At 39.5% G+C, this 22449-nt stretch overlaps 2 protein-coding genes across 5 annotated transcripts in view; one reads left to right on the top strand and one right to left on the bottom strand.

Annotated features, from left to right (window-relative positions):
- JARID2 (jumonji and AT-rich interaction domain containing 2) overlaps nt 1–5250 on the top strand; it is a 225037-nt gene extending 219787 nt beyond the window's left edge. The window contains exons 16-18 of the mRNA XM_082014548.1: nt 6–189; nt 1734–1841; nt 3981–5250. Coding sequence (XP_081870674.1) covers nt 6–189; nt 1734–1841; nt 3981–4157 — 469 coding nt within the window. The 3' untranslated portion in view covers nt 4158–5250. The remainder of the gene's footprint in view (nt 1–5; nt 190–1733; nt 1842–3980) is intronic.
- A 1112-nt stretch (nt 5251–6362) lies between these two features.
- DTNBP1 (dystrobrevin binding protein 1) overlaps nt 6363–22449 on the bottom strand; it is a gene marked incomplete at its 5' end in the record, with an annotated part of 72286 nt that continues 56199 nt past the window's right edge. For 3 of the 4 annotated variants that reach the window (XM_081996554.1, XM_081996555.1, XM_081996556.1), the window contains 3 exons: nt 6363–7508; nt 10228–10371; nt 12318–12473. In XM_081996554.1, the coding sequence (XP_081852680.1) occupies nt 7261–7508; nt 10228–10371; nt 12318–12473 (548 nt within the window). In that variant the 3' untranslated portion in view covers nt 6363–7260. The remainder of the gene's footprint in view (nt 7509–10227; nt 10372–12317; nt 12474–22449) is intronic. The other variant, XM_081996557.1, reaches the window with a different exon arrangement.

Genomic DNA, 22449 nt, shown 5'->3' with positions numbered 1-22449 from the left:
CACAGGGACACGGAGCTGAGGCAGCGGCGGCAGCTTTATGAGGCAGGTCTCCATTCTTCAGCGCGCTACGGCAGCCATGACAGCAGCAGCACGGGGATGGATGGAAAGAAAAAGCCTCGAAAGTGGTTGCAGTTAGAAACGTCAGAGAGGAGATGTCAGATTTGTCAGCACCTGTGCTATCTTTCCATGGTGAGTGAAATCCTTTCCCTTCACTGGGGTACTGTCGCCCCTGTTCTAACGTTGCTGTAGTGGGCTATAAGCATTTGCGAGGCAACACGTGACTAGAGTCATCTCACACACTCCGTGCAAGATGCAGATGTTGATTTGGTCTGTGTCAGAACATTTATTGCCTTAGGCAGCGGTTGCAGAAGACAACCCTTAGTGTCAGCTGGCTTCTCCCCGCCCCGTAAGGAAGGGATAAACTAGTTGCTCAGCCGCGCTCGGACACCCACAAGCATGTCTGCGTTGCGCTGGGAGGGGGAACAAAGATACCTGCGGGTTGCCAGCAGTAGCGAGGCATGGCAGAACGGTTCTCGGGGTGAGCTAGCAACTCAAATACGGGCCCCGAGCCTCAGGCGTGCAGCTACAGCCTGTGCTGCGACAGTTTCCCTGCGAGCCAAATTGCAGGGTAGATGTACCCTATCTATCAAGCTAAGATGCTGTTTGACAACGTGTCTGTTCAAAAGTAGAAGTCATGGCCCTAAACTTTCTCTCTTTGTAGAAGTAATTGGCTCCTGGCTTTTGAAGGGGCGCTCAGCACTCTGGTGACACTTTTAGGTGTTTAGCTGTGTGCAGAACACCTAGAAATACCGCAATATAATGAAAAATACCAAAACCCATCCCACAACTTTATGTACCAAATTCCAAGATCAGATACTTAAATAAACATCATACGGTGCATGTGAGCCCATATTCAGTCCTCCTTTCTGTCATCTTTTGGGTTTTTTTGGTTAGAAATGTTAGCATTTTGTTGGAAATAGAATGTAACTGTTGAATGGTGAGATGTAGCTGTTTCCCTCCCTAGGACAGAACATGCTGAGTTCATACATGTCTTAGACCAGAGCAGCTAAGCCATGTTTAAGCAGCACTAGTTCAAAGTAACTTTAAAAAGAGTTTGTTTAAAAAACCAACCAACCAAAACCTCTTAATTCTGGTCCGTTTGCTCTGGAGTAAGTATAATTGAGGAGAAGGATTTTTCCTTGTCACTCTTTAACAGTAATAAGGGACAAAAAGTTAACTTGGTTGTCAAATTCCAGGCTGAATGCGTAGGCTTGGCAGGTAGCCAGCTGAGCAAATGTGACCTCTGCTGAACGAGACAGTAGCTGAGGAATCCTGTGGCTAAGCTTCCCATTTTATCCTTATTCAAGACAGCAGTTAAAGTAATGGGAAACAGCTGCTTTCGGGAAAGCTTTAGGCTACATATCAGGTGCCAATACAGCTTTATGGGTGTATCAATTATTTGGATTTGGCCTTCATTACTATTGGTGGCTTTTTAAAAGACTATATGTATTTGCCAATGTTAGCACTCAAAAAGGATATGTACTTTCTTCTTCTTACTCTGAATCATTTCACAATGTGTAATGCTTCTTGTTTACGCCTCCTTTCACTAACTTGTAGTAAAAAACAGGTTTAATAATTCACACACTAATTCAATACTGCATGTGTAACGTGGCTACAGTTTGGAGCTTACTGTGCTTCTTTCCCCCCCTCCCCGCCTCTGCGTTTTTACATAGGTTGTACAGGAGAATGAAAATGTTGTCTTCTGCTTGGAGTGTGCCCTGCGGCATGTGGAAAAACAGAAGTCTTGTCGGGGACTGAAAATGATGTACCGTTACGATGAGGTCTGTACCGTATAGCTTTGTGGTGCGGATGAGCTTCGATACTGAAAACTTGGGAGCAGATTGAGCTTTGCCTTTGTCCTGCTCAAACCTCGGGAGACTATGCTTTGCTGTTTGGTCTATTTTTTTTGGGTGTGGGAGGAAGGTGCTTTATTATGATCTAAGTAAAAGAAATAGAGGGAAACCTGGTTACAAAGGTGAAACTTGCAGCATAAACTGCGTGAATATGTTACAGAACAGAGAAGCCATTTAATGCTTTGGGATGCTGTAGAACACGAGGCTGTGCTTTGGTTAATTTATGATGGCTTCTGTACTTTAGGATAACTTCTCTCTATTGGTAACTGAAAGTTCACACTGACTTACTTCAGCCCAGCCTGAGCCTTCTTTAAGGCAAATCTGTAGAGTGTTTGTAGATGAGAAGTCCAGTAATGGCTTCAAGCAAATGTGATGACGAATAATGGCAGAACTCAAGCTGGTGGTTTAGGACTGTGCCTGGGTTCTGGGCTAATGCTATGCTTGCAGTACGGCCAAGTACCGCCTCGTCACCTGCCCAGGTAGCTCTGTTTGTGAACAAGCAGCGTGTGTGTGTGTGCGGGGATGGGTGAGGAACAGAGAGCGGGGGAGCATTTTACCGTTCACCCGAGCTGTGGGTGGTGAAGCAGTGGGAGGGATTACAAAACCAGTTCTTCCCGATTAGTGCTGGTGCAAGTAGCTTTTTGAGCCGTGCTTTTCAGCAGCTTCTGAGGTGTGCGCACAGAGGTATGGGGGGAAAAATCAACGGGTCAGAGCAAGTCTAGGGACGATCAGGAAGCCCTTGCGGCTTTGTTCATTCTTAATTGTCGACTCTGTTCTGGTATCGGGTACTGTAGACAGAATACAAGTGCAACCTAAGAAGCCCAGGCAACAGTGAAACTGCCTTTGTAATGCGATACACACCAAAGAGTTTCAGGAAGCTCTTCAGAAATTTGAATGTATTTTTCTTAGTCTTGAGATTATTCAATCCCTTACATCCTGTGCTTTTTACAGATATGGTAACTCTGTTGGTTTTCAAAGCCACCCTTTCCAGCAGAATCGCATACAATAATTATTTTTGCTAGGGATTTTGCTAGAAAACTACCTTTGATACTGGATGATGATTTTTTTTTTTTCCCCAAATGTAAAAAACTGTCACAGTTTCTATGTTTCTGAAAGATACTAACTGCCTGCCTAGTTGTTACTACGCAAATTTTTTTTGAGGGCTGTGAATGGGGAGGAGAGAGAGAACCTGCATGGCAAATGCCATTTGATAAATCTATCTATTTTTAACTGTTAGGTAGTCTTAATTAGGAGGCTGTTTCAACTTTACACAAAAATAACTTCTCAACATTCTTACTGGGATGGGACAGCCAGTTTGCTGTCCCCAGTCTGCCCCCCAGACCCCAAACTTCATCAAGTCCCAGAACGTAATGGAATGAGGAGTGGCGTTGTAGCCAAGACACTTCGATGTGTGGTTCGGGGACTCCTGTCTCTTGCCCATCATAGTGACATGGACCCAGACCCCTTTTTCTGCGTGGCAGCAAGCCGGCTTTCTCTACGCGTGGGCTCAGAGCACCGGGACACCCCGAGATCCTAAAAAGCATTAAATGGAAGTAGCATCCCATAACCAATGACAACAATGTCACAAGGAAAAAGTGGAATCTTTTTCTTAAATTTTAAAGAGAAATTTAGTAAATAGTAAATTATAAGCAATGTTACTGTGGATTTAAATTTATGGCATGTGTAACAGCAGTGGGTTTTAAATTGTAGCTGAAGAACATTTCTGACCCTCATGAAGTAACCTTGCAGCCGAGTTGCTTTATTCTTGCTTAGTGGCCAGAGCTCTGATGTTTCTAGTGCTGCTGATTGATTACTGTCTTTAAGTTTGGAGGGGGGAAGCTTCTGCAAGGACAAGTATTTGGACTACTACACAGTACTTGTTACGGAACTTCCAGTTGTGAGGAAGTAGTATAGGAGCCAAGCTTTTGCACAGTTCATGAATATAGAGACTCTTTTCTCCCCCCCTCAGTTAACTGAAAGCACTTAAAAAGGCAGCACTGTGATCAGAAGTGACTGGAGAAAGAGCTGATGCTAATTTGTGTTTTGTTTTTCCCACTTCCTGAACAGGAACAAATAATCAGTCTAGTCAATCAAATCTGTGGAAAAGTATCTGGTAAAAATGGCAGCATTGAGAACTGTATCAGCAAGCCTACACCAAAAAGAGGACCTCGTAAGAGAGCGACAGTTGACGTGCCATCATCTAGGCTTTCATCCTCCAGTTCATCCAAAAGTGCTTCAAGTTAATCCTGAAGATGCCAACACTCTCATTTTGTCAATTTATATATATTTTTTGTAATTATTATACCATAGTTTGGAGTACTTGCTGTAGAATACAAGCTGTCTTTGCACTAGCTCTAAAGAAGATTTTCTTCTGGTTTTAGAGAACTAATTTTGTTTTAGCATTAAACTGTTGAATTTTTTTTTTTTTTGTACTTAGAATAGATAGATACAGCAGTCTGATTTTTTTAAACTGCCGTATGTTCACTGTTTTAAAACCGGCAAGGGGCTGATAAAATATTAATTTGTATTGTCCCTATGGCTGAAAAAATAAAAAGCCTTTTTGGTAACTGTGAAAAAAGGCTTTTAACCCATTTTTTGAATAGGTTAAAGTTTGATGTGTTTTATAATTTGTTCTCCAGTCATGTGAGCAGATTTTTCTAGAGAGAAAAGGGATAGGAGACAAAAACTTGAAAGAAATTGCTTTACTTTGGCTGTCTTTATTCTGTCACGGCAAGATGAGTTTTGTAATTTTTTAAATTGGAGAATACACACTTTCTTTGGGAGGTTATGGCAGCTGAAGATGGACTTCGTTTCCTAACTAACTGTAGGCAAAAGGAGGAGATTTGGAGTATGTTCTCTTTTACCAGCACATCACTATGCATCTGTTTTGAGGGGGAAAAAATAAAAAATCTAAAAAAAAAAAAAAAAAAAAGAGGAAAAAAGACTGCCTGCCTTGAGGAGTTTTGTGAGGGAAAACTGTGCCTGATTTCATTAGGAAATCCATTCTGTTATTTTTTGGTGCTGTTGGCTACTTTATCAAAAACCCTTCAATAGCATCCTTTAAAAAAAAAGAAAAAAAAGAAAAAAGTGAGTGAAGCCATAAGTGCTTCTTTTGTCATAGACGTGCAATCTTTCTAACATTCCATTTCCATTCCACTGCTGTTTTTTCACACCTTTATACAGTCAAGCATTAATTTTTGTTTTGAATTTGTTTCATTATATGATCACATTTAGAGCCACTAGCAGGTCTGCATATTTCTTTTGAATGTGAAAATGCATTTGCTTTCATCTTGTCTATTTTTTCTCTTCATGTTGTAACAAAAAAAAAAAATCACACCTTTTGTACATATGCCTGTAAATTTTTTTAAATACTTGAGCCTTTTCTTGGGGTGGGGGGAGGGATGGCGAAGAGACAAGATGAAGAAAAGCCTTACGTTTCACTTTCTTCATCGGTTGGATTGGATGCTTACAGGGTTTTTCTTGTAACATTTATAAGTGCTGCTTACATCACTGAACAACAACAAAAAATAATAATGGAGTAGCTGTTGCCCTTTTCTGGTTGTGTGTACAGTATGTGTGGAATAAAAAAGGGAAAATGTTTTCACAAACTGTTTTGTTTCGTAATTGAATTCAACAATACTGTAGCTACCCATATTGCACTGAGCTTGCCAGTGGTGACTGTCAGGAAAGTCCTATAATACAATTTGTTGGTTGTTGTTGCAGAAGACTGAACTGTTTTGGAATATTTAACAATAACATAAACAGAGTCAAGTGTTTTCAAATGTGGTTGTCTGGTTTTTATGGCCTTGCTGTGTACTTTTCCCTCTTGACAGTAAACTTCTGACTATGGCTTACAGTTTGACATTTAATTTATTAGCGCTGCTCTGCTCTCTTTCCTTGTAAGGAAAGACTTCATGTTGTTTATTGCCAGTTTTTTGTTTACTTTCCAGGTTTGTACTACGAGGTTTAATAAAAAAAACAAAACTTTTTTGGACATTTTGTCTGTCTTCTGGAAAGTGAGTGAGTAAAGGAAGATTCTTCAAGAAAACAGAGGCCTTGTTAAATACTAAATACCTAATTGTAGGTAGTGAGCTTCTAGCTTTCATCTCCCAGAGAGGGGTCAGGAAGCACTTTGTCAGCGAACAGGCAAGAGAGTGAATCCTTGAGGAAACTGGCTGCAGCCCAGCTGGCAAGCAGCAGGAGACGCCTCATGCCCAACCATTAGCTTTGGCAGGGCAGGTCTTTGGCAGGGATCCACCTCACAGCTCGTCCTTCTACTTACTTATGCTGTTTCTGATTACATTCCTTCCCTTCATGCATGACAGAGCCGGAGCCAGGAGCCTTCTCAAAGGAGAGCAGATCCCTGCAAATAGAGTGTGAGACTTGACAAGAAACAGGTGTTAGACATGTTCAGAGCTCAAGTTTAGAGCCAAAAATGACTGCAGAAAAAGTGACACTAAGATGATGACGACTACAGGTCCTAAGGTTGATAAAATGTACACACTGAATTTAGAATTCACTCAGGTTTATTTCCCTGAAATTGCTGGCTTGCATCAGTGTAGTCAAACAGATGTTACCATGGAAAAGTAAATTACACTGGTGCTCCTTATAAATAATCATTTTTTTTTCTGAATTAGTCTCCTATGTTCACTGTAATGGATAAAATATTTGGGTAATCAAGTAAAAGACAGGGTTGGGATAGAAATACTTTATTTTTTCTCAAAAGAGGAGTAAGTTTTACAATGCTACGATACCTGCTCCATGAGGAGCGTAACATTTCAATATGCATCTCCTCCTTTTTCAGTTTCTCTTTTTTTTTTTTTCCTTAACACCTATGATAACTAAGTTGGTCCTGAATAAGAAGTGTGAGAGAGAAGACACTGCTGCGTTAGTAGACAAAGGCAGTAGGCAGACAGTAGGTAGTAAAGAGTAGAAAATAACTTTTCATTTTGGTTTGGATCCTAAATCTTCAGTTGCAGCAGCTGAAAACATGCAAGGAACAATTTGGGTTCAGAATTACACGTCTAGACTATTTCCAATCAGCCATTTAAAGGTTAGTGATCAAAGTAAGTTGTATCTTTCCCCTTTAATTCTCTTATACATAGTATATACAAGTTTTACTGCTCTCCTGAGCCCCAAGACTACTGTTAAAGTGTGTGTGCTTTAGGCTTTTTTTTTTTTTTTTAAAAACCAACCTCCACACGACTGGCAATTTTGTAAAAAGGCAGTATTACTAAGTAAAAAGATCTGGCTGTTAGGCTTGGTTAGCAAATTGTTACACAGGCAAGCTCTTCATTCACTGGTTCATTCATTCAGAAGTCATTTTTAAAGGATATGGTTTTAAGATTCAAATAGTTTGAGAGTCACTTTCATCGCTAACATCTGAAGCACCCTTCCTTTCAGTTACAGCAGCAAGAGCAGTGTCCACTTGAACTTCCTCTTCATCGGACTGAATAACTGGAGACTCTCCTTCACTTGCGTCTTGGCTGGCAGAATCGGTGCAGGTTGATGACAGCGAAGACAGTTTCTGTCGTAATTCAGACTGGCTTGGAACCTGAAGGCTTATCTCATTCACGCAGGTGCTGGAGTCCGGCCCTTATAGTTGGAAAGAGAACGACAACAACAATCAAGCCGTGGCTCAGCAAGTGAATCAAGAAGTCAGTACATTAACTGAGCTCAACATCAGTTAATGAGTTCATCAAAAAACCCTGTCAAAACACAAAGCTGCCTTTTGGCTTTCCTGAAGTTGATCTCAAATACAAGCCACAGGCAGGTTTAAATCTCTTTCTGATGGTGCATACGTCTCTTGCTCCTTGAAGTATTGCTAACGCTTGACATCAAGTAAGGTAAGATCACAGGAGCAGTAAGTCCTGACTCTAACAGACACAGCTGACATCCAGTTTGCCTGTTAGCCAAGCCCACCTAATTCTCCTAATCCTGACTTTATCATAAAGTCCATCAGACTTCAGCATGTGCTGAGAAACGTCACCAACAGGAAAATCCTCCAGACAAACCCTGTCCAACAGAATGACACAAAGAAACCTGGGTGAAGTTAAACAAACCCAACCTGCAAGACAGGCAATAATAGTAATCTCCAGTTTTGACTAAAAAGCAAGATGCAGAAGCAAAACAAATTCTTGCCCACAGCATGAAATAATTCCTCTAATAAAACTATCATAGCTCAAGTGCACAGGAATGAGATTTTAAGACTATACTTCCTCCACATCCTACTTAAAAAGGCTTCTTCTAAACAAGTTCAGTGTAATGGTGTTTGCTTGCAGTTTGACAGTTCAGATTTCAAAATTACCTTATATCCTCTTCTCTGGACACCTCCTGGCAGTAAATAAGAAGGAAAATAGGGAAGCATCTCATTCAGGAGTGGCAGAGGCGAGTAAACTTTTCGGTTCAACTGATAAGCTATCATTAAATGTTGCAAAACCAATGCTCATAAGCTGGCAGCGTTTATAGCAAGAAAAATGTGAAAACTTTTTAGTGTCTTGAGCTGATTTTCATTTCTACCAGTTACTAAAATGACTTACCTGCATTCTGTGGTGTTTAGTAAAATTGCAAAACAAATCTTGCCCTCACCAACCCCGCTCTCCGCTGACAACAAAACGAAGAGTTAGCTTTAAGCCATCTCATTTTTCTGAGAATGAAGACTATTGTATATTTGGCTTGATACTAGGGTGCAAGGTCTTTAAAGCAAGTGCAAAAGTCCCTTCTAATTCAGAGGGAAATGAATCCCCTGGAACCACAACAGTAAGGTTCACGAGACTGATACACTGCAGTCAGCAGTAACTGCGGAGGAGTCAGTCTTGCTGCAAGCCTATCCAACCTCTGCACTAAGGTTAGTCTAATGACAGCACTGGTACATTATAGCACAGCGTATGTGCGTATTTACAACTAATAGATATATACAAACTATCTATACATACACACTGTAATACTTAGACTGCAGCACAAAATAAATGATACAGTTTTTTCAAAGGCTAGAAAGTTTTACGTCTATTTAGGAAAAAATGACCACACTTAGTAGTTTCTACACTTCTTTAGATATTCCAGTTATGCTGGTTGTTGCTAAAACACAAAGCTTCTTGGTCCAACATCTGCCAGAGACCCAGCAAGGGGAAAACAGTCTTAGATTCTGTAATTACTTGCATGCTCAAACATGATCAACTTTAATAATGCACAAATTGGATGCCTAATCCAAAACCAGCCATCTGAATTTAGTTTTTGCAATAAAACACAAAAATGTTAGTAGTCAAGTTTGCCTTGACTACTTACCGTAAGCTTTTCATGTTCACAGCAGGTAATAATCACCTTTACGGAGAGAGGAAGCAAATTACCCCAGGATATTATTAACAACTTTCTTTACATATCCCAAAATGTGGGATAAAAAAAAGAAACAGTATACTTTACTTTAAATTCTACTTCAGTACTTTTAAAAAAATATTTCAACTTGTATTTTCAAAAGAAATCAAAAGTACATTTAAAGGAGCTTAACCATCTCCCCCAAGAAACTCATTTTGGCTCTTTCGGGAAAATGCATTTTAGTACTAAAGCTTTTAATTAAGAAAATACACTTCCCTGGTGGATAAAGTATCTGGTATTACTAATTCCCTGCTTTAAGAAGATCCCTCATCATGCTGCGACTTGCCAAAACGTAAGATCTGATTTTGCTCATCAGAATACATCAACAAAATTTTGGATTAAGATTAATTTAATCCAATTTAACTAACATTACTAGCACTAAGAAGGTTACAAAAGAGCTGCAGTATCAGAATCACTTCTCAGAAGCTTCCAGAACCTTGTCATGTTTTATATATATGAACTGCTGGGTTGAACCATGGCTCTCAATTTCTCTCACTGAAGATCTTATACTATGCAACTGGTCCAAATTTACTTCAAAATGGCACAATTCTGGATAAATTCTAAGAAAGCGGTTATAAAAATAAAAACCTAATTACCGCAAACTTTCTGGTGATGTTTGTTAAAATGTCCTCTATCAACTTTCTATTGAGAAAAATGCACCTTAAAAGCAGGATGTAACACATCACCTATCCATACTGTGACAAATACAAAATGAAGCTGTAGAAACAAGATGAAAAAAGACAGTCCAGAAACATCAAGTAGTTTTGCAGCAAGTTCTCTTATACTGCAACTAGATGTTAACGTTTTGAAAACCACTAATAAAAAATATTCAGCCTACATAAAGTGTAATATTCTATGAGATAACATCATCCATTACCAATTAGAGCAATTCTGGTGATTTATCACTTTGTCTCTAAGTACGCTGTCATTACTAGTATCATACCCAGCATGGGAGAAAGCATATTATTGTCTTCGCCTCCTGAGTTTAAAAAGACGTCAAGTGCTTCTTGGTCAGACATGTCCATTAGGTCCATCTGTTCCAGCATGTCCACATTCACCTCCATGGAAGACATACTTCCAATCGGTTCTGTAGTAAAAATAGTGCAATGAGCAAACTGAGAGTCAGCTACATGATGTTATTACCTATTAAGGCTTCAATAGCTGCTATAATTGTATGCATTAGTAATAATTAAACTAGATAGGGAAGGAGCACACCCACAGGAGCTGCTCAGCAGCTATCTCAGCCCAGATCCAAGAGTACTCTGTGCAATCTTTGTTGTGAAACTAACGTCCATTACTGTTTTTGTAAAACAAAACATTTTTAGCAACAATATTGATAGCAATAGCATTGTCAGAAATATGCTAGGATGGGGCTCAGGGACAAAGACTGAAACTTTCCATTTTGCAATACTCCTTTCCAATCCTCTCAACTAAAAGTCTTTTTAGAGAAAAACACACACATTTAAGCACACAATCACTGAATGTCAATATACAAGGGACATGGAAATTCAGAAATAAGGATAAATGTTAGAGAGCAGCCACTCTTCTTCCTCATTCAGTTAGTCTAATAAATGACGGTAGTATGTAAAACCTAGGCTGATGCCCAATACCTTCTCTCAGCATGGGGATTTCACATTATTAATTACTCAAGCAAATTACTTATTATTGTCAATATAATACTGACAATTCGCAAGGGAATTGAATACTTGGATGAATACTTGGATGAGCATCTTCTTCCTTGAACAATAAAACATGCAAATACAGAACAAGTGAGTTCAGGGGTACTCAGATTTAAGTCCAGTTGCTGGATGTATAACATCAAATATTACAATGAACAGTTTAACGGTTTATCTAAATATAACAATTACACTATTAAAAGCCTTCATATGTGAACTGAGACAAAACCCTATAATTTGATTTTTTTTCCCCCCAAATATACTATAGCTCTGTAGTTTTACATGTACTGCAGGATAAAATCTTTCATTAAAACAGTTTCTTTGATATACGTGGGTTCTGCATTATACTGCAAAGCTGAAGTTCAGAAAGTTAGGTACCCTAACTCTCTAACAAAGCCATGTGTCTAGCCAGTGACAATGCCCACTTTTAGTCTAAGTAGACTATATATATATAGAAAGAAGCAGACCCAAACTCAATCCCTTCCTAGACTAAAGGAATTTAGACTTACATATCCCACGTCTCAGAAGACTGTCCTAGCAACCAATCTAGGGCATCTTGCAGATGAGCGTTTATAGCACTCATGCAGAGAAATGGAAATCTTGGATTGTATTCCCTGCTCCGACATTACAAATGATAGCAGAATTGGTCTTGGAGCAGGGACAGAAACTCTACATCTTTTCCTGCTACACGAGCGACGTAATCTCCCGCTTGCTTTCTTTCAGATCCTACAATCCCTGCATTTTGGCCCAACAGATGGATACCTCCCACACAGAAGTGTCTGTAGTCTATGGCATTCTTGTGCTTTAACCAGTCAGGAGATGCCAGACTTGAGTCATCTCATAATAAGCAGAGAGCTTAATCTGATCTCTCATGTCCTAATCATATACTCTGTATGGTACATAGGCAATGGAAATAGCTACCCCCGGGGAACCGTTTTGAAATACAACAGTGAGCTTTCCTCTGCACTTTTGAAATTTTTCTGAGGTACCTCCTGCCAGGTGACAACCCCAGGCTTTGGAACTCCAGTGGACAGAAGCGGCCACCTCCATCCATATCTTTATGGATATGGATGCACTCTTCAGCTGCAGAGAAAAGTGCCGTTCCAGATGTACTTCAGTGCTTTGCATTTCCTCACACAAATGAGCAGAGAGTCTGACTGATTTGCTAAGGTGTCTAGTTCCCCTGGAAACCAAAGGTTGTTTAAAGAGCTTATCTGAAGATTCAATTCCACTGAGGAAGAGTTTAGCTACTGCAACATTTCATCTGTAAGCATTAAAACCACTGCTGATTCTGACCCCTCAACAATGTTCTCCAAGTTGTGAGTTTGTGGATTACATGGAATGTATTTTAACTTGCCTCGCCTCTCTGCTATCTGCAAGTATCCCGTAGAAAGGTATTGCTCCATGTCCTGCTGAAAGGCTTCTTCAAAGAACTTCTGGCGTTCCTTTAGCTTCATCTGCTGGGTGTGCTCCATATCCAAAACCTTCTGTGCATGTTCGGCATCTAGCTCAGCTGAGCGTAAAACACACAAATAAAATATTGCTTGTATATCCCCCTGACCCTCAGAATTTAAAAGCTACTGAACCAGTTCAATACTAACAGACTGTTACGATAGACTGTTAACACAGACTATTATAAAAGAAGGCTTCTACGCTTTGCAACTATATTTTAAAACTGACAGGATAACAATACTATATTAGGCAGCATAACCTTCACATTAAAGGGATGTCATAACTATTTATCTTGAGGCAAGATGCAGATATCTTGAACTGTATAAACAGCAACAACTGAAAGCACTGTCCATCAATAACTGGGATTTCAGAATTCTGCCAAAAGCAGCTATCAGGTAATGATGCTTCTGTTATCACATGTACCTAATACACACAAAAGTAACACTTTTAATTTCAACGTTGCAGGACATTTCCACCACAATACAAGTGGAAAGATATATATGTACGTATGCCTATATGTACATGCATATAAATACACATGCATACATGTGTGTGTGTGTGCACATGCGTGTGAGATTCTGGTTTTGTCAGCCTTCAGACAGACTGGAAAAGTCCTTTGAAGAATATCCTACCCCTAGTGCAGGTACATATCCACAGAAGCTGTGAAGGCAGTGGGAGTCGACAGGAGGTAGCTAAACAGTATTGTTTTCAATGACACCACCACACAGTCATTAACGTCAATAAATAGGGTCTTCTCTGTATACAGCAGCAAAGAATGTGCCAGAAGATGATGATACTGACACCAAAAAAGCAGAGCCACCTGCCATGAATTACTAATATGATACCAAGCAGAAAGGGCCAGCTTGTATAGCTTGAACAGACACACAGTGACAACTGAATTTGCTTATAAGTATCTATGCTGGATCTCTAGCAGTTCCTCTTTCCTCCTACAGTGCAAGTAGTACTCAACTGAGCAGCATTAGAAGAACTCCTTCCCTTCTTTGCTCTACAGGAGTCACTGACTGGCCAGAGGATGTACAAAGAAAAGAATCATGCTGGTTAGTGAAGAAGATTGCCTTCTGGAATAAAAAGATGTGGTAGCTATTGAAGTACTAACTCTAGCCAGACAAACCGCTATTAGAATATGCTTTAGAAAAAAAATGCTTTTTAGGAGGAATATATAAACTGAAACCTTTCTTCTCAGAGTGCTTGGTTCATTTTTCTAAATCAGGCTCATGAGCTCTCTGCTTACAATAAAAGAAAGAATTTGCTAGCTGAGCTGCTGATGGAAAGGACGGGGACAGCGAGAAGAGCTGCTGGTCGGGGCTGCTCTACACATTAGGGGAAGCTCCAACAAATACTGCTGGGTAGAAAATGTCCAAGCTTTCACTCACCAGACAGACACTGCTACAATATGGCATCTGTACAGATGAATGCTGAAAGAACGTAAGGTTTTCTAGGACAAGTATCATGTCAGTCCTCCGGGAAAATGTTATGTTAACGATATTTCACAGTAAGGAAGTTCATTAAAAGCATTTACCGTTATGGAGATTATTGTCCAAATGCAGAACATGTTTTATTAAACCAGGCAAAACCATCAGAGAGCAGTAATTCACTCTGTTGCCTGCATCAAGGTCACAGATCATATACAGAAGCAACTGAGCATGATGGTTGCCAAAAGGAGCCATAAAACTGGACTGACACACCAAATATCCATTAAAACATCAGTAAATAAGCTGCAATATTTTTTCTTAAAGCAGATTTCAGAAGTAAAACATTAGCATATCAAAAGCATTTTCCTTTAAGTCAACACATCTTCATTATCAATTACACCGAGGTGTACAATGACTCTATGTTCCTTGGAGCAAATCCTTTACTACAGTCCTGAATGATGAGCAATTATTAACAACACTGTGTATGATGCAGAAATGCTATTCAGTTGCAAGAGTAAAAGCCAGCGGTTCTCACTGACAACAGAAATTTCCTGCCTTTCTTGTAATATATTCTGACAGTCTTGCGCTCTGTATTGGTACTTCAGGATATTTTTTACCCCAGAATGGAGACAGTGTCCAAATGACACATGAGACTGATACAACTTTTTTTCTTGCTATTGAACCCTCTGGTTTTTTTCATTTTGTGTAAAATGTCCTGTTAACTATTGAAATCGTCACTGGCCAAAGCTAAATGGTAGCAGCTGCCTGCTGTGCTGACATATTCTAAAGAAACTCAAAATACTCTAGTTGAAAAGTTGTCTTAGGCTTGTCTCCAAAGTCAGTTACAGCAAGTGAACATCAAGAATCTTGCTGCATGATTTCACACTCTGCCAGGTATGATGAAAGTTGCTTGGTTAAGCAAAACCAAACTGCTACATGTGGGGATTCTGTTTGTTGTCAGAAATGCTAAGGGTGGCTAGATGAAGCTAACGGTCAAACCTGAAACAACAGGAAAATGGGTTTCTTGTTTCTTTCACAAAGCTATTCAGAATTATGATTTCCATAATCCAAGTGTTATTTTACATGTTTATAAGAGGAGTTCTAAGAAAGACAAAAGTATCATCCATATACCCTCATATGCTCTTCATGCCCACATACAAATTCTTACAGACATCACTGAGATGCTTAAAATATTATTGCAGTTTTCCTTTCACCACGAAATTGTACCTTTGAATTACTAATTGCACCTATTTCTTATACACACTGCTGTGCACTGGAAGAAACCCAGACTACAGAGAAAATGCTAATTCACAATTAGATGCAGACTTACAGGACTTGCCACAACCACCCAAATACAAGGCGACTTCAATTCTACACCAGCTATGACTTTCAGGAGAGCAGCACTAAAAGGAGGCAAAGTATTTCTTAAAAATTGGAAACTCAGGTACTGTTGTACAGCCTTCTGCACCATCCCCAGGAAGAGCCCCATGGCCAACCCACAGCTCACCTCCCTCGCAGCCACAGTACAATTTACAGCTTGCCTCCTTCAAAGCCCAAGCAAAGAGGCTGCACTCCTCCACAGAACTTCCAGTTGCTACAAAACCTCATTTTCTCCAACACTGCTGAACAGCGCTGAAGCACAGAAGTCAGTTCTACCCTGGAACCAGTCACCCCAGCCTGAAGCAGCCTCTGGGTACGTGCAGCCCTACTGAGATGCTGCACTGCCCTTGACCTCCTCTAGCCAGGTGAGGACTTATCAGGAAGTTTCAGGGGACGGACTCTACTTCTCCAAACACCTCAGCATGACAAAGAGCTATATTTGTCATCTGCTTCTGCCCCTATGGATCCTGCCTATATCAGCTAATGGGACCTGAAAAGCTATACCAGCTAATTCCAGTCATTAAAAGGACTGCCCTGTGCTCTTAAAGGTCAATGGAAAAGAAAAATCAGTGCCAAGAGTGTAGTCCTTAATGCATTGATTTTTCCTATAAGCATTTCCCCCCCTCAGACTTTCTTCTGGGAAAAAAAAAAATCACCATATAGCTGTACAAACAGGCCAAAGACTTAGAAATCAAGACAAGACTAGGAGTACAATATTATTATTTGGTACAACATCCATGTTTTCACATCTCAATTTACATTTCTGGTATCTTTCTGCAGCCAGAAGCTGTGCTAACCAGACACTGTATTCCTATTACAAGATGAATGGATTAAAGCCAGGACCTCAAAACAGATTATTTCTTAGGGGCTTTATAAAATATTTTTATTTAGAAATGACCTCTATTTCTGGGAAAACCTCCCCCCTGTCCCTTAAGTGTTTGAACTAGACACTAGAAGAATCCAAACTCCAAAGGAACAAATTAGAATAGCTTATAATCATATTCCTCAGGTACAAAGGACACCATTTTCTGATCTCATTCGTGTGACTGATCCTTCCTACAAATTAAAATTCTGCCACAGTACCTGAAGTTTCTATCTTACGAAAGTGACCGTTTTATACTTCAATCTAAAACATGTTCCAGTTATGTACAACACATTACCTGAATAAGTATGGCTACAAATAAAACAAATTAGAAGAATGACTGAAAAAAAAAAACCCCAAAAACCAGCAACTGAAAACACTGGCTGTTTAGACTGCTAACACAACCCTTAGACCTAACATGAAAGCGAAAGATGTCCAGTTGACCAAATGGGTGGCTTTCTGATGCTTACAATCAGTTTACTTCTCTTCAATTAATTTATTATGTTACTTTACAGTTCTCATGCGAACTAGAAACCATAAATGTATCTGTTCTAAAGAGACACAGAGTAACACAAAAACTGGAGCCTAAACCTAGTTCATCTGGTTTTTGCAGACTCATTCAACCCGTCCCTAAAATGTATGCAAGTATTCTTCTCCAGGTTTTTTTTTGCTTTCACGAAAGATATCAAAGTTTCAAGCAGCCCTTCGCTGAACTCACTCCTGGTTTTTGATGTTCCTCCTGTACTGGGGGGGCCCAAAACTGGACACAGCATGTAGAGATGCTGAGTAGGGGAGGATAATGCCTCTCCCTGACCTCCTGGCCACGTTCCTGCTGATACAGCCCCGGATGCTATGGCCTGCCCTGCTGCCAGGCGTGCTGCCCACCCGCATGCCTGGGGCCATTCTGCAGAGCTGCTCCCCGCTCGGTCCCCAGCCAGCCTCGCTGCGGGGGCTCCTCCTGCCGGGGTGCAGGGCTTTGCGTTTGTACCTGCTGAGCTGCGCAATTTTCCTGACGGCCCAACTCCTCCGGCCTCTCGAGGTCCCCCGGACGGCAGCCCTGCCCTCACTGTATCGACTGGTCCCCCTGGCTTGGCGTCATCAGCAAAGTTGGGGAGGGTGCCCTCCATCACCTCCTCCGGGCAAGACCAGCCTGCTGCTGATTACAAGCCTCCAGGCAGAGCATGATCCATTCACTGCGACCCATGATTTATCCATCTCGTTGCCCATCCATCCAGGCTGTAACACTGCAACTTGGCTACAAGAATCTTGTGTGAGATTCTCGAGACCTGTTAGTAAGCTGGCTATTCACTAAACAACTGAAAGCCTTAAAAAATCAGAACGATAAAAACATAAAAACAGACAACGGAAGATGGACGGACAGCCAAGTAACTTTCCAAGTGCATTACACTCAGTAACTTAGATTTTCAACCACCTCATTAAATACCCTTTAAAGTAAAAATATCAAAGGTAAGAAGCCAGGGAGCGCATCAAAGCAAGCGGTTTTTCTCAAAAATGTTTAAATTATTCTTGACAGAATTTAGAACACACTTTGATAATGAGGGAGGAAGTTCAGAGCACTCTTGCACTATACTTTGCTGAGAAGTGCAGAGAGACTGTTGGCAAAACTTAAAAAAAAATTATATGATAAGTGAATTAGGTACACACAGTCTTTCTTCCAAATAGGAGTGAAAAAAACCCAAGTGAAAAGTACGAGATTTAATTGTTTTGAAATTCTGATTGAACAGTCTCTTTACAAAGTAAAAAAATATGTATTTTTTTCCAAAAGTATACTCAAATAATTACAATTAAAAAAATTAAGTCCTGATTCACTAGAATGTAAAGTCAGAATTTCACTGGAATCTGGTCACAGAAAGATCACCTCTGTTGGAAAAAATATACATCGTTCCAAATGAGATTTATTATCTGACAACTCTAAGGCCTGCATTTTTACTAAAATTAAGATTACCAAATTATTTTTATTAAAATACTTCATTTAAAAAAAATCAGTGCGTAAAAATGACTGTATGTATGCCTTGATAATTTCTAACTAGTGTTTTTATAGGTTGCATCAGAATATGGAAACTCTAATTAGCCCACAAATAATCTAGTCAAGAGGAAAAGCAGAGGTTTTACCAGTACAGAGGAATTATTTTTTATGTTGCCCAATAGGCAGTTTCAATAAGTTGTCTTACCTTGATATTTCCCTCTAAACAAACAAATTGCTTACTTGAGATCCTTCAAAAATACAGAATAAGCCTAAATAAATATCAGAATAAACCACTGGAAATAACAGCCCATGTATGCCAAGATTCCAGTTACTAAAGCAGCACCTGGAGGAAGAAGCAGCTTCCGACCAACGCAGCAGGAAACACAGCTTGGGAAAAGGCTTCCACACAACTCCAAACTTTATCTGGCTACCAGGAAATCATCACAATTAAGAGATACTAAAAATACACTCCACCAAACAGCAAATGTATGAATCGAGTTCTGAAAATGCAAATACATCTAGCGTTAAAAGAATCACACAAACAATCATACGCCTCAGATTGTGTGAAAAGAATATTAGAGCTTGACAAAATTGCTATCTCTTAGGGTCAGCTAAACAAAAGGTTATTGCATTTACATTTATTTTACTTTTGCAGTTTTCTTCAGTGCTCTCCTACTTTTGAAAGCCTTGTAAAGTATGACAAGACCTTGCTAAGGCAAACCAGTGGCTTGCTACTGCAGATGAGAAAACACCCGAGCTATAGGCAGACTGCACCCAGTTTGGGTTTGTTTGGGCATTTAAACAGTTAACATTGCCCACACTGTAATTCATTTAGGGGTTCAGACAAGTCTAGAGCATCCAAAGGTAAAAATGCCTTCCTCCTATATATAAAAGCTGAAATCCTGCCTTGTCCAACTGTACTTTTTTTGCAGTAAAACTAAGAGAACATCCTACATAGCAGCCATATGGCACATTATATTCTATAAATCTATTCTTTAGATTGCTCTCACCTTTCTCTATTCTCTGTGAGCTTAAAAATACAAGTTGAGGACTCCTCAGCAAGGCAGTCCACAGCAGCATAACGGACTACTGTTTTAGAACTAGATCTGCTGTGGTTCAGAAACAGTAAGAATGCTTTTGGCCATTTTATTTCTCATAAAAAGCATCCTGAAACCCGAGCGTGTTTGCTTGCTTCTTGAATTTGTAACATTAAGAGCAGACAAAATTTTCATGCCTGCAAATGTACTAATCATGAACAATTTTACAATTGTTTTAACTGGCTTTAACTATAGTCAAAATCATGTACTGTTCTACAGCACATCAGGGTTTTTTTCCCCACAGTTATTTTCCTACCTTCAGATGTGCAAATGTATGTCTCGCAAAGGACGGCAATGCTACAGTAAAAGCTTTAGGAGGGGAATTCTCTCCTGCAGGCCGATAACTGACTACTTCTAGGTCAACAAATCTACAATCCACCATTTTCCAGTTTCCTGGTTCAATTTCATTACGGTCCCAAGAGCAGTACGTGACAGTGTCTGTCTTTCTAGAAGACAGGATTTAGCAATGTGACTTCAGTGGGATGCGAGTACCACAAACCCTCCTCAACTTGCACCAGGACTGGCTCTGTTAGGAAGGGGGTCTTCTAACTCCCGTGTTCCTCCTTTCATCAGATTTCTACTCAACTGAAAGAGAGGAAAAGGTGACAAGGGAAGGATAACATTAAGCTGAACCTCCCTAGCATAGAAAGTAAGTCCAAAATAAACAAACTGGCAAACGTCTGAGCTCACATGCTTGTTTCCTGCATCCCTGTAAATCCACCATTTATGGTCTTTTAAGAACAATAATTCTGTTAGTAAGCTGCAAAGTATTTATTTTCACTATAAATAAACCTGACAATGTCACATGTATTTTCAGTACATATAGGTTTATTTGTGAAGACAATCTGGCTTTAAAGTCTAGCCACAGACTATAGAAAAATCCCACTACTGCAGAAATTGTACTTGAAAACAGTTCAAATGCCTCAGCACTAGTCTACTGTCATGAAAAGTTGTATCTAATGCATACACTCTCCAACTACTGTTTTTTTTCTGTCTTACCTCAAAAATACTCATTTTCAGATGGAAAAGCTAATCAATAGCAAATCTAAAACCAAAGTACTTAAAATAGAAACCACAGCATTGCAGCATTCTGTTCAGGTTTGCACAAGACCATGAAACTGTCCCAAATAAGATTAGTAACATCCCATCATCTGAGTACAAACTGATTTATTGAACAATTTAATTACCGCTTGGGAACTGGAAGGCTCTCAAAGACAGGCAAATGGCTTCTGCTACTACAAGAAGAGTGCTAATCTTAACCTTTGCTCAACTCTGAGATATTTGCCTTCTAGATCAAATTATGTGCATGTGTAGATACATAAATAAATTATGGAGATACTGTTTTGCTGTCACAACACATTGTGCACATGTTGAAAATATGGGTTCCACAAGATGGCAAATCAGCCAGGCACGTATCAGCTTTTACTTGTCCTTAAGAATAACACCAAGTGCTGAACTCCTGCTTTGGTGAAACTGTTCTTCACCCCAACTATAACCATCTTCGGATACACAGACTAGCGAACAAAACCATTCAGTGCTTAACTACATCTTGCCTCAAAAAATTGAAGGTGAACAAATTATTGTCTTCTTTCCTCCTAACTAAAACAAAACAAGGGGTTTACTCCATATATTGTTTTCACAATAACCAGTTTTCTAATATGAACACGCAATGTATATCCCCTTTCCAGAGAAAGGGCTAGAGCCTGCCAAGGAGCCCTGCAGGCTTCAGAGCCAAAAGGAATGAACTGCGGATTCATAGTCCCAGTATGGTTCAGTCTAATCTGACTTACTTTATATTGACAGTGACTATTTTAGACTTGAAGAGGGCTTTTTTTTTTAAAGACATACTTTAATACAAGTCTTAGGTTAACATAAGTAGTGATTGCTCAATCAGAAACAGAAAAGAAAAAAAGGTACCTTTCACAAAAAAAACTTATGCAACCAGTTGAAAGAGAATTTGGTATTTTCACATCTCTTCCACATGGTAAGGCATTCAGTATGCATTATGTAAACTACATTTGATAAAAGATGTGCTTTACAAATGTGTGGCAAATAACACTGTACAATGATGAAACTTCTATGTCCATCAGACCTCTTAAAACAATTTTATTCAATAGTGAAGGAGATAATTTTGTAAATTCAAATTATACTTGAGGTATTTGATGCTCGAAACCGTTCCAAATCATCAGTCCCCTCGCATCTGAATCGGTCATCAACCTAAAGTTCTGAAAGCACAAAGTCTGTGAGTATTACTGCAATCAACAGCAAGATCTATTCCCTGGTTATGAGCAGTTGTTTTCTGTTAGTGTTAAAAACATTAGGGCCTCGTTACCAAAACTTAAATGGGGCTTTTAAAGGAGCCTAAATTTCACACTTTAAACAAGCAACAAATATATCCCTTCAACAAAAACAGATTCTGTGTCCAAGGATGCACATGAGGTACTTAAGCTAAAACACACATTTCAAAACACACGTCTGGAGTGGGCTCAATCAATATGAAAGGACCAGGCACTACCTACAAAAGCATTAAGTTGGAGAAAGCATTGGGTTTTTTAAAAATTTCTTTCTATTTTAAGCTAACTGGGGAAAAATTCTACAAATTAAACCTAAATGTTCAAGTAGTCAGAACTGCAGGACCACCAGTGAATTCACTCTCTTCCTCTTATAGAAGCCTAGTTTGTTCACAATGTCAAAATTTCATATGCAGTAATATTTTAAAAAGACCATAAGCCTATCATTGTATCAGTAGCACACACAGAATACTTTAAGTATTTATTTTTTCTTGATGAGTTAGTTTATTTCCTCTTCCATTTCTGTCAAAACAACTTCTCCAATACAAGCAAAAAAACCATTGCTCTTCATTCATCCTATTACTGCTATAATACATTCTTAGAAGTTAAGAAGAAAAACGACCACTGGATTACAAATCCAGTCCAGTTCAACACTGTTCAGTTAATGTCCCAAAATTAATCACACTGCAGGCTATCTTTAGAAATCCTAGTGGTGACTAAATACTTTTGTTTGATATGATTAGCAACATGAGATCTGAAGTACCATTCACTCTAACAAACCAGCATCCAGGAGCACCCAAACAGTTTCTACAAAATAATATGAGGGAACTAATTTGCTGATAGACAGCTATTAAGGATGTGTTACCAGCTGTGGAATTTTAAAATGCATGCAGTCCTGCATATTCATTACACACAGAGTATCAGTTATGACAGACTAGCTTATTTTAAAAATCTCTATTTATCCTTAAACGCAAAACAAAGATGCCA

The sequence above is a fragment of the Phaethon aethereus genome (assembly GCF_964289735.1).
Source record: "Phaethon aethereus genome assembly, chromosome: 2".
Lineage (NCBI taxonomy): Eukaryota > Metazoa > Chordata > Aves > Phaethontiformes > Phaethontidae > Phaethon > Phaethon aethereus.
Note: the sequence above shows the minus strand (reverse complement) of the source record. Positions and strands in the feature narration are given on the sequence as shown.